The 15149-nt window shown below is 47.0% G+C and overlaps 1 protein-coding gene across 1 annotated transcript; it reads left to right on the top strand.

The window, feature by feature from the left end:
• The first annotated feature begins 8162 nt into the window (after positions 1–8162).
• On the top strand, positions 8163–14620 carry LOC123039689 (4-hydroxy-7-methoxy-3-oxo-3,4-dihydro-2H-1,4-benzoxazin-2-yl glucoside beta-D-glucosidase 1a, chloroplastic-like). Its single transcript, XM_044462738.1, has 13 exons — positions 8163–8379; positions 10867–11012; positions 11180–11249; positions 11343–11401; positions 11591–11666; positions 11810–11881; positions 11974–12061; positions 12471–12729; positions 12833–13166; positions 13269–13303; positions 13542–13644; positions 14097–14202; positions 14377–14620. The coding sequence occupies exons 1-13, from the start codon at positions 8163–8165 to the stop codon at positions 14603–14605; spliced, it is 1794 nt and encodes a 597-aa protein (XP_044318673.1). The 3' UTR covers positions 14606–14620.
• Positions 14621–15149: the final 529 nt, after the last annotated feature.

The raw sequence follows: 15149 nt of genomic DNA, 5'->3' as shown, positions 1-15149 counted from the left end.
ATAATATCTGATAGGATTATCTTTAGACGAGCAGCAATAATTTTTGAAATAACCTTATACACCACATTGCACAAGCTGATTGGTCTAAATTGGGTTACCTTTTCAGGAGAGTTAATCTTTGGGATCATTACAATTGCAGTATCATCCACCCATTTGGTATAGAACAAGTATTTACCGCTTGAAGAACCTCTTCAGTCAAGTCATCTCCCGACATAGACCAAAATACTTTGTAAAAAATAGCATGGAGGCCGACGGGACCTGGCGCTTTTAAATCACCAATATCAAATAGGGCCTTTCGAACCTCCTCGACCGTATAGGGGGCTAGAAGAGCATCATTCATTTCATCGGTCACTTTTCATTGGACAAGAGATAGAACCTCCGAGTTAGGATGGGAAACTTCTGACGTAATGTGATTCTTCATCTCTGTACCTTGCACCCATAGCCCATTATCATCAAGCAATTTTTTAATCTGATTTCTTTTCTTTCTGGCCGTTGCCGCATTATGAAAAAAGGAGGTGCTACGATCCCCATGCAATAGCCAGTTTGCGCGACCACGTTGTAGCTAGTAAATCTCCTCTTGTTCCGACAGAGTTTCAATGACGACAAGAATCTCCTTTTGTCACGCTTGAGACTTCGCACACATAGGTCCCCTCCGCAGCCTTTCTAGTTCTTTTTTTAGTTTGTAAATTCTTTTTTCGGTCCCTTAAGAATATCGCGATCCCAAATATGCAGATCCGCCTGCACCGCCCATATACGCTCAGCGAGAGATGGCCCAATACCCATCAACTTTGCTTTATTTACTTTCTATAGGAGGTAGAGTCAAGTCAAGCCTTTTGTCTATCATTAATTAGCATTTTTTTCAATAAAGGACATTTCATTCAATTGACTTATCGAGGTGATACAACCACATTAAAAAGAAAGCTCATCTTAAGCGTAGCACGATGCACACAACTAACACGTCCAACACAACCAAAAATAAAATATTGTTCTACAACAATAATAAAAAGTCCAACCTAAGGTGGGGTAGATCCTATCCGGAGATTACTCCACCATCCATGAATGGAGAAACCTCCCTGGCCGTATGCTCTAGCCAGGTAGGCGCCACCATAAAAATATTTCTGTCCTCTGGCCTCTGCAGGATAGACCATGTACGTAGCTATCGCTTACATGCATGAATAACCTGCAAAGGATATGAAATAAATTTATTATTAAAAACCAGGTCATTCCTGATAGGGCACACTGCCTAACATAAGGTAGCCGCCCGGCCCCACAAGAATGTGTGTAAAAAATTGTTTGTCAATACCCCGAAACCAATTGCCGAACATATTACATGCTTAAGATTTTGAAACTACTGTTAATTAGCTTAAGATAAGAAGAATTTCAGCATGTCAGATTCGGGTAGAGAGATTGATATTTAAAGAGCCGAGTTTGGCCATTTCTCTTTAACTTAGTGTGTTCAAATTTATATGTGTGCCATTCGAATGTCTATAGGTACAACTTTTCACTGTTCTCTTTAATTTATGTACAAAGCGCTACCTTTTTTTTTGTTGCATTTGACCCATGGAGATAAGCTCCTCTGCCAATTTTTTTGTGGGCTACAGGAATGCATGGTGGTAAGTTACAAAGAGCTCCCACCAGGTTAGCCAACTCAGTGGCGTCCCTGCCTTGTGTCTTAGGGTTCTAGCCGTAGCTTCATTCTCATCCCACCACCAGCCCCACTTGACAGATTCTCCATCCTCATCTATAAATAGATGCATAAGCCTGCAAGGGAACTCACTCCTCAAGCTGCCCACAACACTTTCAGGCAGCTGCTAGCAAGAGATGGCTCTACTTACTGCTGCTACCCTGAATCCCACCACCCACCTTAGCCCCGTGCAGGACACAACAGTGAGAACCTATGGCTCCGGTCTGCTGCTTCGTCACAGAAGAGCAAGGGAAGGTTCTGTTGTTAGGAAATATGCAACTTGTATTCCCATGAGGCCATAGGCCGATATATATACATGTACATGTGTAGAACATATGCAGGAAACCCCTTATACAACGGGATAAATACAAAGGGGTATATGACTTATATTATAACTCTAACACCCCCCTCAAACTTATGGTGGATGAACAACATTGAGTTTGGAGAGATAAAAACCATGTTGTGCTCTAGTCTGGGCCTTCGTCAGGAAATCCGCCAACTGTAACTCGGAAGGCACATACTGAAGAGCAATAACCTGATACTGCACACCAGCGCGCACATAAAAAGCATCAACACCAATATGCTTGGTGAGCTCATGCTTCACAGGATCCCGCGCAATGCTAATAGCACCTGTACTGTCAGATAAGAGCAGAGTTGGTGTAGTGACAGAAACACCCAAATCCTAAAGTAACCACCGTAACCAAGTCACCTCTGTCGTCAAAAGAGCCATTGCTCGCAACTCAGCCTCGGCACTCGAACGGGAAACTGCAATCTGTTTCTTTGTCTTCCAGGCAATGAGAGAACCACCAAGAAAAACACAGTAAGCACAAAGTGAACGGTTCTGAAGGATCACTAGCCCACGTAGCATCCGAATAGGTCTGAAGCTGTAAAGAACTGGAGCAAGGAAAGAATAGACGGTGAGAGATCGTGCCCCGAAGATATTGGAGAACACGAAGGAGATGACTATAGTGAACCGATGTGGGAGCAGAGACAAACTGACTCAGAATATGAACCGGATAAGAGAGGTCCGGACGAGTGACAGCTAGATAGACAAGACTGCCAACAAGATGACGATAACGCGTCCGGTCAGGGAGAGGATCACCATCAGTAGCACGGAGGTGAACATTGAGCTCCATAGGAGTCTCAACAATGCGCTCGTCAGTAAGAACAACACGAGCAAGAAGATCCTAGATATACTTTTCCTGGGATATAAAAAAGCCATCAGAGGAAGAAGAGACTTCCATCCCAAGAGAGTAGCGAAGAGGTCCAAGAACAGACATAAGAAACTGCTCACTAAGACGGGCCTTTACAAAGGCAATATACTCGGGGTCATCCCTAGTGATGATCATGTCATCAACATAGAGAAGAAGAAGAGTCCGACCACGAGGAGAAAGGTGAATAAACAATGTTGGATCATGAGCACTTGCTGAAAAACCAGCGTCAGTGACCACAGAGGCAAAACGCTCAAACCAGGCGCGGGGGGCTTGCTTAAGGCCATAGAGAGAGCGACGAAGACGACATACCATGCCATCAGGAACAGAATACACAGGTGGTGGCTGCATGTACACCTCCTCACGCAGCTCACCATTAAGAAAGGCATTCTTAACATCAAGCTGAGATATAGACCAGTGGTGTGCAGAAGCAACAACAAGAAGTGTATGAACAATGGTCATATGGGCCACAGGAGCAAAAGTCTCGTCATAATCATGACCATGCTCTTGCTAAAAACCACGAGCCACAAGACGAGCTTTGTGACGCTCAAGAGAACCATCGAAGCGAGTCGTAACCTTGTAGACCCACTTACAAGTGATGGGACGGACTCCGGGAGGAAGAGAAACAAGATCCCAGGTACCAGTGCGTTCAAGAGCAGCAATCTTCTCTGCCATCGCAAACTGCCATTCAGGATGAACAACAGCCTGACGATAAGAAGTCGGCTCAAGAACAGCAGCACCAGCGGTGGGAAATCCAAAGCGATCAACAGGAGGACGAGGACGAGAACGCAAGCCATAAGTAGGCTGAGAGGAAGATGACAACTCATCCATAGAGGCATCCACAGGTCGGGAACGACGAGTGTATTGCTGAGGAAAAGAGGGAACAATAGAAGGAGGAATCGCCAAGGGAGAATCGAGGGGTGGCGACGAAGAAGTCACCGGAGATGAAGGTGTAGAATCCGGTGACATGCTAGGCGAGGAGACCGGGGAAGATGGTGGCTGCAAATCAACTAGAGGTGGAGAAAGCAGAAGGAGTGGAACGAATAGGCACAGGCTCGACGGGGGTGATAGGTGAGTCAGGAAAAGTGAGGAAAGAAATATCCTCCACTGAAAGAGTCGATGAAGATGGGCGTGGGTAGAAGCGACGAGACTCATCAAAAGTCACGTCTCAAGAGATATGCATCCGACGACCGATAGGATCCCAACAACGATAGCCCTTATGCTCATCACTGTAGTCTAAGAAGACACACTCAACAGACTGAGCGGTCAGTTTGGTGCATTCGCGAGGGGCAAGAAAAACATAGCAAACACAACCAAACAAACGAAGCATCGAATAATTGGGAGAACGATCAAAAAGATGCTCGAAAGGAACACCACCCTATAGAGCAGCAGAAGGCTGTATATTGATAAAATAGGTGGAGGTGGAGACAGCCTCAGCCCAAAAATGAGGCGGGAGAGAGGCAACAATCATCAATGCACGAGCCGTCTCAAGAAGATGTCGATGCTTTTGCTCAGCCACACCATTTTGAGCATGAGCACCAGGACAAGAGAATTGAGAGAGAGTTCCTTGCTCAGCAAGAACACAAAGCAACATCTTAGAGATATACTCGCCAGCGGAGTCAGCACGAAAGACACGAATAGGTGAAGAGAACTGAGTATGAACCATGGCAGCAAAATGCTTATAAATAGACAACACCTCACTACGAGAAGTCATGAAATAAAGCCATGTGTAACGAGAGAAAATCATCTATGAAAATAATATAGTATTTATGACCACCTTTCGAAGCGAAAGGAGCCGGACCCCATACATCAGAATGGACTAAATCGAAGGGACGCTTAGACACTGCCTCACTATGTGAATATGGTAACTGAATCTGCTTGCCAAGACGACAACCCTGACACTCTAAAGAGAAATCTCCTGAGACAGACCCTAGAAGACCTCGATGAACTAAAGACGACAACCGAGAACCACAGAGATGACCAAGTCGATGATGCCACTGCTTGAAGGAACCAGTAATGGAGGCGACAGAAGCGGAGGAACTGGCGATGGTGGTGGTAGCGGAAGTAACATGAAGCCAGTCCAAGTCCCAAAGACCCTGAGAATTACGACGGCGAGGGCCAGCCCCAACCAAACTGTGCGTGCGACGGTTCTGGACAGAACAAGAGTCAACGTCAAGGATGACGCGACAACCAGAATCAGTAAGTTGACCAGCAGAAAACAGATTCATGGTAAGTCGAGGAACATGAGCAACATCAGGAACATAATAAGGAGTGGAAAGATTGCCTCTACTAGCAACAGAAAGTGGAGTACCATAAGTAGTGAAAACATGAACAGGAGAATCCAGCGATCGAAGAGAGGACAAAGTGGATGTGACGCCCCCGATTTAATCATACACTAATCATGCACGCAAATGTGTACGATCAAGATCAGGGATTCACGGGAAGATATCACAACACAACTCTAAAAGTAAAATAAGTCATACAAGCATCATAATACAAGCCAGGGGCCTCGAGGGCTCAAATACAAGTGCTCGATCATAGACGAGTCAAAGGAAGCAACAATATCTGAGTACAGACATAAGTTAAACAAGTGCCATAAGATGGCTAGCACAAACTGGGATACAGATCGAAAGAGGCGCAGGCCTCCTGCCTGTGATCCTCCTAAACTACTCCTGGTCATCGTCAGTGGGCTGCACGTAGTAGTAGGCACCTCCGGTGTAGTAGGAGTCGTCATCGACGGTGGCGTCTGGCTCCTGGGCTCCGACATCTGGTTGCAACAACCAGGTAGAAGGGAGGGGGGATAAGAGGGAGAAAAGCAACCGTGAGTACTCATCCAAAGTACTCGCAAGCAAGGAGCTACACTACATATGCATGGGTATATGTGTAAAGTGGCAATATCGGTGGACTGAACTGCAGAATGCCAGAATAAGGGGGGATAGCTAGTCTTATCGAAGACTACGCTTCTGGCAGCCTCCGTCTTGCAGTATGTAGAAGAGAGTAGACTAAAGTCCTCCAAGTAGCATCGCATAGCATAATCCTACCAGGCGATCCTCCCCTCGTCACCCTGTGGAAAAGTGATCACCAGATTGTCTGTGGAACTTGTCTGGGTGTGTTTTATTAAGTATCCGGTTCTAGTTGTCATAAGGTCAAGGTACAACTCCGGGTCGTCCTTTTACCGAGGGACACGGCTATTCGAATAGATAAACTTCCCTGCAGGGGTGCACCACATAACCCAACACGCTCGATCCCATTTGGCCGGACACACATTCCTGGGTCATGCCCGGCCTCGGAAGATCAACACGTCACAGCCCCACCTAGGCACAACAGAGTGGTCAGCACGCTGGTCTAAATCCTATGCGCGCAGGGGTCTGGGCCCATCGCACATTGCACACCTGCACGTTGCGTGGGCGGCCGGAAGCCGACCTAGCAACCTCCATTACAAAGGAAGTTGCGTTAACGCAGTCCAACCCGGCGCGCGCCGCTCAGTCGCTGACGTCACGAAGGCTTCGGCTGATACCACGACGTCGAGTGCCCATATCTTCCCCGCGTAGTTGGTTAGTGCGTATAGGCCAATGGCCAGACTCAGATCAAATACCAAGATCTCGTTAAGCCTGTTATTATGAAGTAACCGCGAACACCGACCAATGCCAGGCCCACCTCTTGCCTAGGTGGTCTCAACCCGCCCTGTCGCAATACGCGGTAACAATTGGGGGCCGTCGGGAACCTAGGCCCACCTCTACCGGGATGGATCCACCTGTCCTTCCAGCCCCCACATCGGAATCACTTGCGAGTACTCAATGAGCTGACCCGACTTTAGTCACCATCTGTATAGTATGTATATATGTATAGTATTTACCCGTGATCACCTCCCAAGTGATCACGGCCCGAGAGTATAGCAAGGCAGACTGACAAGAATGTAGGGCCAATGATGATAACTAGAATCCTATACTAAGCATTTAGGATTGCGGGTAATGTATCAACAACTGTAGCAACAATGACAGGCTATGCAACAGAATAGGAGTAACCGAACAGTAACATGCTACACTACTCTAATGCAAGCAGTATAGAGAAGAATAGGCGATATCTGGTGATCAGGGGGGAGGCTTGCCTGGTTGCTCTAGCAAGTAGGGTCATCAACTCCGTAGTCGAACTGGGGTCGCCGGTAGTCTCGGGGTCTACCAGAAAGAAGTAACGGAGGGGGAACACAATAAATAACAGAGCAATCAAAGCATCACAAAGCGAGACGCGGCAATACGCGGTGCTAGAGGTGACCTAAGGCAGTAGGAGGTAATACTGGCGAAGGGGGAAACATCCAGGAAAGTATCCCCGGTGTTCCGCGTTTTCGGACAGATGAACCGGAGGAAGAAAGTTGCGTGTTTGCTATGCTAGGATGTGTGGCGGATGAACGGGCTGCGTATCTGGATTCGTCTCGTTGTTCTGAGCAACTTTCATGTACTAAGTTTTTCCATCCAGAATAGTGTATGCTGACGTCATCATGACGTCAGCAGTCAACCGAGGTGTTGACTGGTCAAACTGACGCGCGAGTCCATTCTGCCATAGACTAATAACTAATTAACAATTACTTAGTTTAATTAGCAGGTTAAGTAAATTTAACTAGTTAACTAATCAGGATTTCATTAAGTTAATTAATTAATTAATTAATATTTGTATTTACTTATTTATCTATTTATTTTTAATTCTTCTTTTTTTAAAACGTTCAGGGGGCGTGGGGCCCTCATGTCATGGGCCCAGTGGCTTAGCGGGCGACGGGCGAATCGGGGCGGCGGACCCGCCCGAACGGGGGGGGGGGGGGGGGGGGGAAGAACGCTCCAGGGAGCCGGTGTGACGCCGGCGCTGGACGCCGAAGGTGGTGGCGGGTGCAGCGGGCGCAACGGTCGCGGCCGAGCAGAGCAGGGGGCTGTGGCTGGCGTGGTGGACGAACAGGACGGCAGCGAGGAGGAGAGAGTGCGCGGCGGGCGCTGGAGCTGGCCGCCGAAACGGCGGTAGCCCACAGGGCTAGAGGTGGAAGCGGGGCACGGGGCGAGTGGGAGCGCGACGAGCGCGAGGTTCGACGAGGAGAGGGAGAGGGGGAGCTCACAGGGGCGGTAGGGATTCGGGCAGCGAGGGTCGAGGAGGTCGTCAGGGACGACGTGCGGCGAGGAGGCGGACCGGTGGGGAGGCTCCGGCGAAGTAGATCGACCGTGAGGTCATGCGGTGGCCGTGGGCAAAGACGAGGTCGAATGCGGCGAGGTGGCGCGTCGAGGGCGATGGACGACGGCACGGCATCGGGGCGGCGGGGTCTAGAGGAGGACGGGGGAGCGCAGTGGCGGTCCTGGCGAAGCAGAGGTGGGGGAGACGTGGCGATCCGGTGGCGAAGCGGCGCCGGTGAGGTGACGCCGTGGAGGAGGATGGAGGCGCGACAGGGCGTGCGACGGGCGGGGTCGGGGGCGTCGGTTGCCCCGATCCAGATTCACTCGGGGCGAGGTGGGGAGACGAGGTGGATCAGGGGAGGAGTGGGGAGTGGGGCGGCTGGGGAGGAGTGGTTAGGGTTTCGGTCGGGGTTGACCAGGTATAGGCCAGGGAGGGGGCCGGTTGGGCCAAGTAGGCCGATTGGATGGGACGGGCCAAGGCCCATGGGAAGCCGGGGGGGGGGGGGGGGTTCTTTTGTTTTGTTTTGGTTTCACCCTTTTTTTATTTATTTCACCTTTTTTTGATTTAGTTTTGTTTCCTATTTTTTCTTAGTTTTGGTAAAATATACACTTATTATCTAAATTAGTATTTCAGCTTAGTCCATAGTCACAAAAGGTCTAGTCCTCAGATAAATTAGTTTGAAATTTTATTAATTACAAAAGGAATTTAAATAATTGTTTTTGCTACTGTTTTATTCATCTTGTAGTACTTAAACATTATATATAGGTGCGGTTTCTCCACCATAATCATCTATGATTTATTTTCTGCAATTTGAACATTTTAGATTTGACAATTGAAAACTTTTATTGTTTGACTTTAATTCAAATTTGAATATGGATCGGTTCTGAACTAATACAAGATTATCAACGGTAATCGTGGTGACATGGCATCATTACCATAGGGTTACTGTAGCTTGACTACCCGGGCGTCATAGTGGAAGAATGAGAAGACATATGAAAAGAAGCTCCATAGTCCAGAACCCATGGGGATGTACCTGACTGTGTAGAGGTTGGTTGCTCAGTGCGGAAAGCATCAGTCACAGAACCAGCAGTACCCATCGAGGAAGAACCTGAAGCCGCGAGCAGACGCTTAAGTCTTAGAATATCCTGCTCTGTCAAAGCAATGGCTGAAGCTGCCGAGGGAGATGCCGAAGTCCCTGAAGATGATGATCGTGCCTTGCGCAGGTGTTTCCGCTTCGTGTAGCACTAGGACTCAATATGACCATCATTGTTGCAGTAGTCACAATGTGGACGGGGGCCACCTGAGCCTCCAGAAGGAGTGGGCAAGAGCGGCGGAGCACTCGAGCGAGAAGGGGTTGGTGCAGCAGGTGGAGTGGAAGAAGCCCGAGTAGCGAGCACAGAGGGAACCTCCAGCAAACCAGCACCACGTAAGCGAGTCTCCTCAGCACGTATCTCTGAAAGCGCCTCCATGAGAGAAATACGGCCACGAGCAAACAACTGAGCACGCCGGGGCTCAAACTCCTTAGGGAGCCGAGACAGGAACTCATAGACGCGATGAAACTTCAAATTAGCCTGGACAGCCTGGCAACAGGGGCAAGTACGACAACCAGCACTGTGGAGAGAATCAAGTTGGTGCCAGATAGCAGAACTCTGTCGATAGAAATCATCAACAGTAGAGTCACCCTGCTGAAGAGCATGCTCCTGACGAACCACAGAAAGGTATAAGACATCACCAGAGGGCTCATAGCGCTGACGAAGACAGGTCACATCTAAAAGACAGTAGGAAGACCCAGAATCTCAGAAGCAAACTGAGGCAGAACACTAGCAGTGAGAACAGCTGCAGCACGAGCATCATCATCAAGCCACTGGATGTAAACAGACAAAGCACCATGATACGTCTGAAGAGCCTCCTCATAAGCCAAAACCCTCTCATCATAAGCACGATCAGCAGCCTCATCAGCAAGCTTAGCCGCATCCTTGGCGGCCTGATTAGCATCCGTAGAAAGAACCAGTGGAGTCGGCGGAGTAGGGGCAACTGGAGGAACCGGACGCGGCGGACAGCAGACCTCGCCAGAAAGAACACCCCAGAGACGGATGCCACGCATGTGAATGCGCATAAAGCCAGTGAACTCGGTGTAGTTAGTACCATGAAAGATCACCGGATAGCGAGGGACAGCAACATAGCCCGATGCAGCAGACATTTTTTGTGGAATCTGACGAGAGAGAGCAGGCGGGGCCGGCTGGAGCAGGGCTGCGGGAGTCCTGGGCAGGCGGGGCCGGCTGGAGGGAGGACCTGCGTTGCTTGGGGCCGGCTGGAGGGAGGACCTTCATTGCTTGGGGCCGGCTGGGACACCAACGGCAAGCGGAAGTAGGACGATCGGGCTGGAGGCAGTACTGGCTGGAGGTGCGATCCAGCCGGATCGACAGCACCCGGGGACGAACGGGACCGGGGCCGGACGGGAGGGGCAGCCGGACGAGAGCAGCAGGAGATCCGGGCCGGACGGAAGCGGGAGGAGATCGGGGCCGAAGACCTGCGGGGCGGGGCCCTGTTTCGATCGAGAAGGATGAGCTTCGAGCGGCCCGGTTCGGTTGGAGATCGATCAGGTGGAAATCGATCAGATGGATCAATCGCACGAGTTGCAGCGTGCAAAAAATTGACCTAGCTCTAATACCATGTTAGGAAATATGCAACTTGTATTCCCATGAGGCCATAGGCCGATATATATACATGTACAGGTGTGGAACATATGCAGGAAACCGTTTATACAACGGGATAAATACAAAGGGGTACATGCATGACTTATATTATAACTCTAACACTGTAACCTCACCATCAGGGCAGGCACACCGTCAAAGCCAGCAGAGCCCATTGGGCCTGTGTTCACTAAGCTCAAGCCCCGGCAAATCCCTAAAAGGGACTGGTTCAACAAGGACTTCCTCTTTGGTGCCTCCACTTCAGCGTACCAGGTACTAATTATTTTCTTGCACAACCGTATATCTGTTAATTTAAAAGAAAATAATGGTGTCAACTGTTTCAATGATAACGAATACCTAAGGGAAAACATGATGTCAAAATGCATGTTTAGTGGGTTGTTCGATTGCACAAAATGTTATATATGTCGTCATCCGTTTAGATTGAAGGTGCTTGGAATGAAGATGGCAAGGGGCCAAGCACTTGGGACCACTTCTGCCACACATATCCTGGTAACATATACCTTTTGAGTGTAATAAACATATATATCATATTATTCTTTCGTGCGTCCTTCTCCTTAATTTTATGTGTATATATACGAACAGAGCGCATATCCGACAAGACCAATGGGGACGTTGCAGCAAACTCCTACCATCTATATGAAGTAAGTACTCCGACGGGACCAATGGTTTTTCCAAACAAAAATCTAACAAATCTTATGACAGCATTGATGTTATGTCGTTGCATTTTTTTTTTTGGAAAAACCATTTGGAATATGCACTTCTAATAAAAATAAAGATATGCATGACAATACGTTGTCATCATTATTCATGTCATCATTTATGGCTGACAGGAGGATGTCAAAGCGCTGAAGGACATGGGCATGAAAGTGTATAGGTTCTCCATCGCTTGGTCCAGAATACTGCCAGGTAAATACAAAATAACCATGTATATTTTGTATGGTGAATAAGTTAGGAACAATAAAGATGTCCTCTACAAATTAGACGCAGCCGATAAGACTTGTTATAATATTTGGGTCCTAATTTCAGCACATGTTTACTATGGCTTTCAGATGGGACGGGAAAAGTAAACCAGGCAGGCATCGACTACTACAATAAGCTGATCAACTCGCTGATAGATAACGGTGAAAACCATTTTCTTCTTTGTTTGATTAGTGCTTAATGAGTCAGACTCGCAAGGGCTTGCACAAATAATTATTTGTTTTTTGAAACTCAGACATAGTGCCATATGTTACAATTTGGCACTGGGACACTCCTCAAGCACTGGAGGACAAGTACGGCAGCTTCTTAAATAGGCAGATTGTGTAAGTATGCAGCAAACAAAAGAAAATTGATTTGTAAGAAAATGGTCTAAAGAAAGATCAGTAATTGCAATTACAATATGTATAAAAACTACGAACTATAATATTGTTAAATTCGATTGGAGGAAGGCCATTATTGGACCATGAGTAGAAAAACGTTTCTTTTCAGAACACAAACAATGTTGTACTGTCATTCAATGATGCATCAGTAAACTAACATAACTACTCCCTCCGTCCGGAAATACTTGTCATCAAAATGGATAAAAAGGAATGTATCTAAAACTAATATACATCTAGATACATCCCCTTTTATTCATTTTAATGACAAGTATTTCCGAACGGAGGGAGTACTTATTGTTAAGCTAAGAAACAATTTTGTTGAACATCGCTCGGGTTTGGTTTTTTTTTCCAGAGATGATTACAAACAATTCGCCGAGGTGTGCTTTAAGAACTTCGGCGACAGGGTGAAGAACTGGTTCACCTTTAACAAGCCACATACATATTGTTGTTTCTCCTATGGTGAGGGGATTCATGCTCCTGGGAGGTGCTCGCCAGGGATGGATTGTGCCGTCCCAAAAGGAGACTCGCTCAGAGAGCCATACACTGCTGGTCACCACATCCTCTTAGCTCATGCTGAGGCTGTTGAGCTGTTCAAAGCTTGTTACAACAAGGTACATACACAAAGAGAGACATCTACATTATCTAATAAACAAGCAACAACTAGTCGTATGTATTTGTGTATTTAATTTAGTTATATTGATGGACCAACTGCAGCATGGGGATTCCAAGATAGGGATGGCCTTTGATGTAATGGGTTACGAGCCATTCCAAGACTCCTTCCTCGACGACCAGGCCCGGGAAAGATCCATCGACTACAACCTCGGATGGTTCCTGGAGCCAGTTGTTCGTGGTGACTACCCCTTCTCCATGAGATCACTGATTGGACATCGTCTACCCATGTTCACTAAGGAGGAGCAGGAGAAGCTAGCGTCCTCATGTGACATCATGGGGCTCAACTATTACACCTCCAGGTTCTCCAAGCATGTTGACATTTCATCAGACTTTACGCCAAAGCTGAACACCGACGACGCTTACGCCAGTTCAGAAAGTAAGAAAATATGGTTGAGGACAAACCTTAGTACTTTACAGATCCTTTGAGAAATTTCATGTCCTCATGCTAATCCTGCACCTTTTTCTTCTCTTCGAGCAGCTAAAGGGAGTGATGGGAATGACATCGGTCCTATAGTATGTATCTTCCTACTACCTGGTTAATTTTGCATACGACATATATGATGATAGTGATAATGTAGATTATTTTCACCAAATTCTTACGGTAGAACTAGTCAGCCAGGACTCTAGTTAAACTTTTGAACAAAAAGGTTAAGTGGCATAGACATGATAATGCTTTGTTTCTGAAGTAAAGCTTAAACAAATCTGAAGTTTTTTCTCGTTATTAATTAAAAGTTTGGACACCCATTTGCAGACAGGGACTTATTGGATTTACATGTACCAAAAAGGCCTAACAGACCTCCTTCTGATCATGAAGGAGAAATACGGAAACCCACCCATCTTCATCACTGAGAATGGTAAGTAGTGACATTTGTGTGTGTGTGTGTGTGTGTGTGTGTGTGTGTAGCATTGGATTTTGTAGTAATCCAATGATCAATCATCGGTTCATATCAAACTTTAGTTGACCTACAGCAAATCTGTAAACCTTCTGTCAAGGGGTTGCTTAGGTACTAGTTTTTAGTTAATAAAAAGGTTGAAAATCTGACATCAAAAGTAACTAGTTAAATTTCCATGATCCCCTAATTACATCAAAAGTGACATCAAAAGTAACTAGTTGAAAATCTGACGTCATTACACTAATCCTCATGAAGATTGACACACACTAATGTGTAAGCAATCTTTGTGCTCAACTGGTACTAGTTCCCTTAAATCAGACAAGAACCTAATCCATGGATATGATGTAATGGTTCATGGGAGGTTTTTTTTGAAGAAAGTGTGATGGATTACTTCTTAACTTGTGTGTGTGCAGGAATCGCTGATGTGGACAGCGACCCAACCATGAGAGATCCTTTGGATGACTGGAAGAGGCTAGACTACCTCCAGCGTCACATCTCAGCCGTCAAGGACGCAATAGAGTAACTACAGACGCTAAAACCCTGCCTCTTTTTTTCACTTATTTTGTACTCTTACCCACATACATACATACATACCCTAATGGCACACTGATTACTCAAATGTGTATACATACACACAGACACATTGTTGAATTCTTGCTAAGCGCGCTTTCATGTATGTATCTGTGCTTTCAGCCAGGGCGCGGACGTGCGGGGCCACTTCACGTGGGGTCTGATCGACAACTTCGAATGGAGCCTGGGCTACAGCTCACGATTCGGCCTGGTCTACATCGACAAGAAGGACGGCAACAAGCGCAAGCTCAAGAAGTCGGCCAAGTGGTTCGCCAAGTTCAACTCCGTCCCAAAACCCTTGCTTAAGACTACCAATAACAACGCAACCGTGACTGCCTCCGTTTCCGTATGATGGAGAAGTGGTGCTATGTTCGAACAAATAATCCAATGCTGGATGCATGGCATGCAGTTAGTTTGAAGAAATTAATAATCGGATGGGTGCAATAAAATGAAGGGATGATGTGGCAGTTTCAGTTCACTGTCGAGGATGTTGAATTAGTAGCCTCGATCGATTCTGTAATGGCGGATGCTCGCTTGGCTTGGCGTCGGGATCACGGCGGATTGGATGGGCTCCTTCTTGGCCTGCCGAGGGTGTGGCTCGCCAGCAGCTCCCGGCTCCGTAGCCTGTTTTCTTTCTCTTTATGTCGAGATTACCTGTGCGAGCTGTTGCCCAGCCCGAACTATTTCCCTTTTGCTTGCTGAACCTTTGTATTCAATAATCGTGTTCTTGTGGAGCTCGTCGATTTATCTATATAAAGTGAGGCCTTGTGCTTGTTTTCTAATGTTGAATTAGTATAGATGATGTACATCATTCTGATGCAGAGGCCGGGGGTAATCCTCCTTTTTCAATAAAATAAAATAAAATTGAGGGGCAAAAGCAAATGTCGAGGAAAAAC

Source organism: Triticum aestivum, chromosome 2B (genome assembly GCF_018294505.1).
Source record: "Triticum aestivum cultivar Chinese Spring chromosome 2B, IWGSC CS RefSeq v2.1, whole genome shotgun sequence".
Classification (NCBI taxonomy): Eukaryota; Viridiplantae; Streptophyta; class Magnoliopsida; order Poales; family Poaceae; genus Triticum; species Triticum aestivum.
Note: the sequence above shows the minus strand (reverse complement) of the source record. Positions and strands in the feature narration are given on the sequence as shown.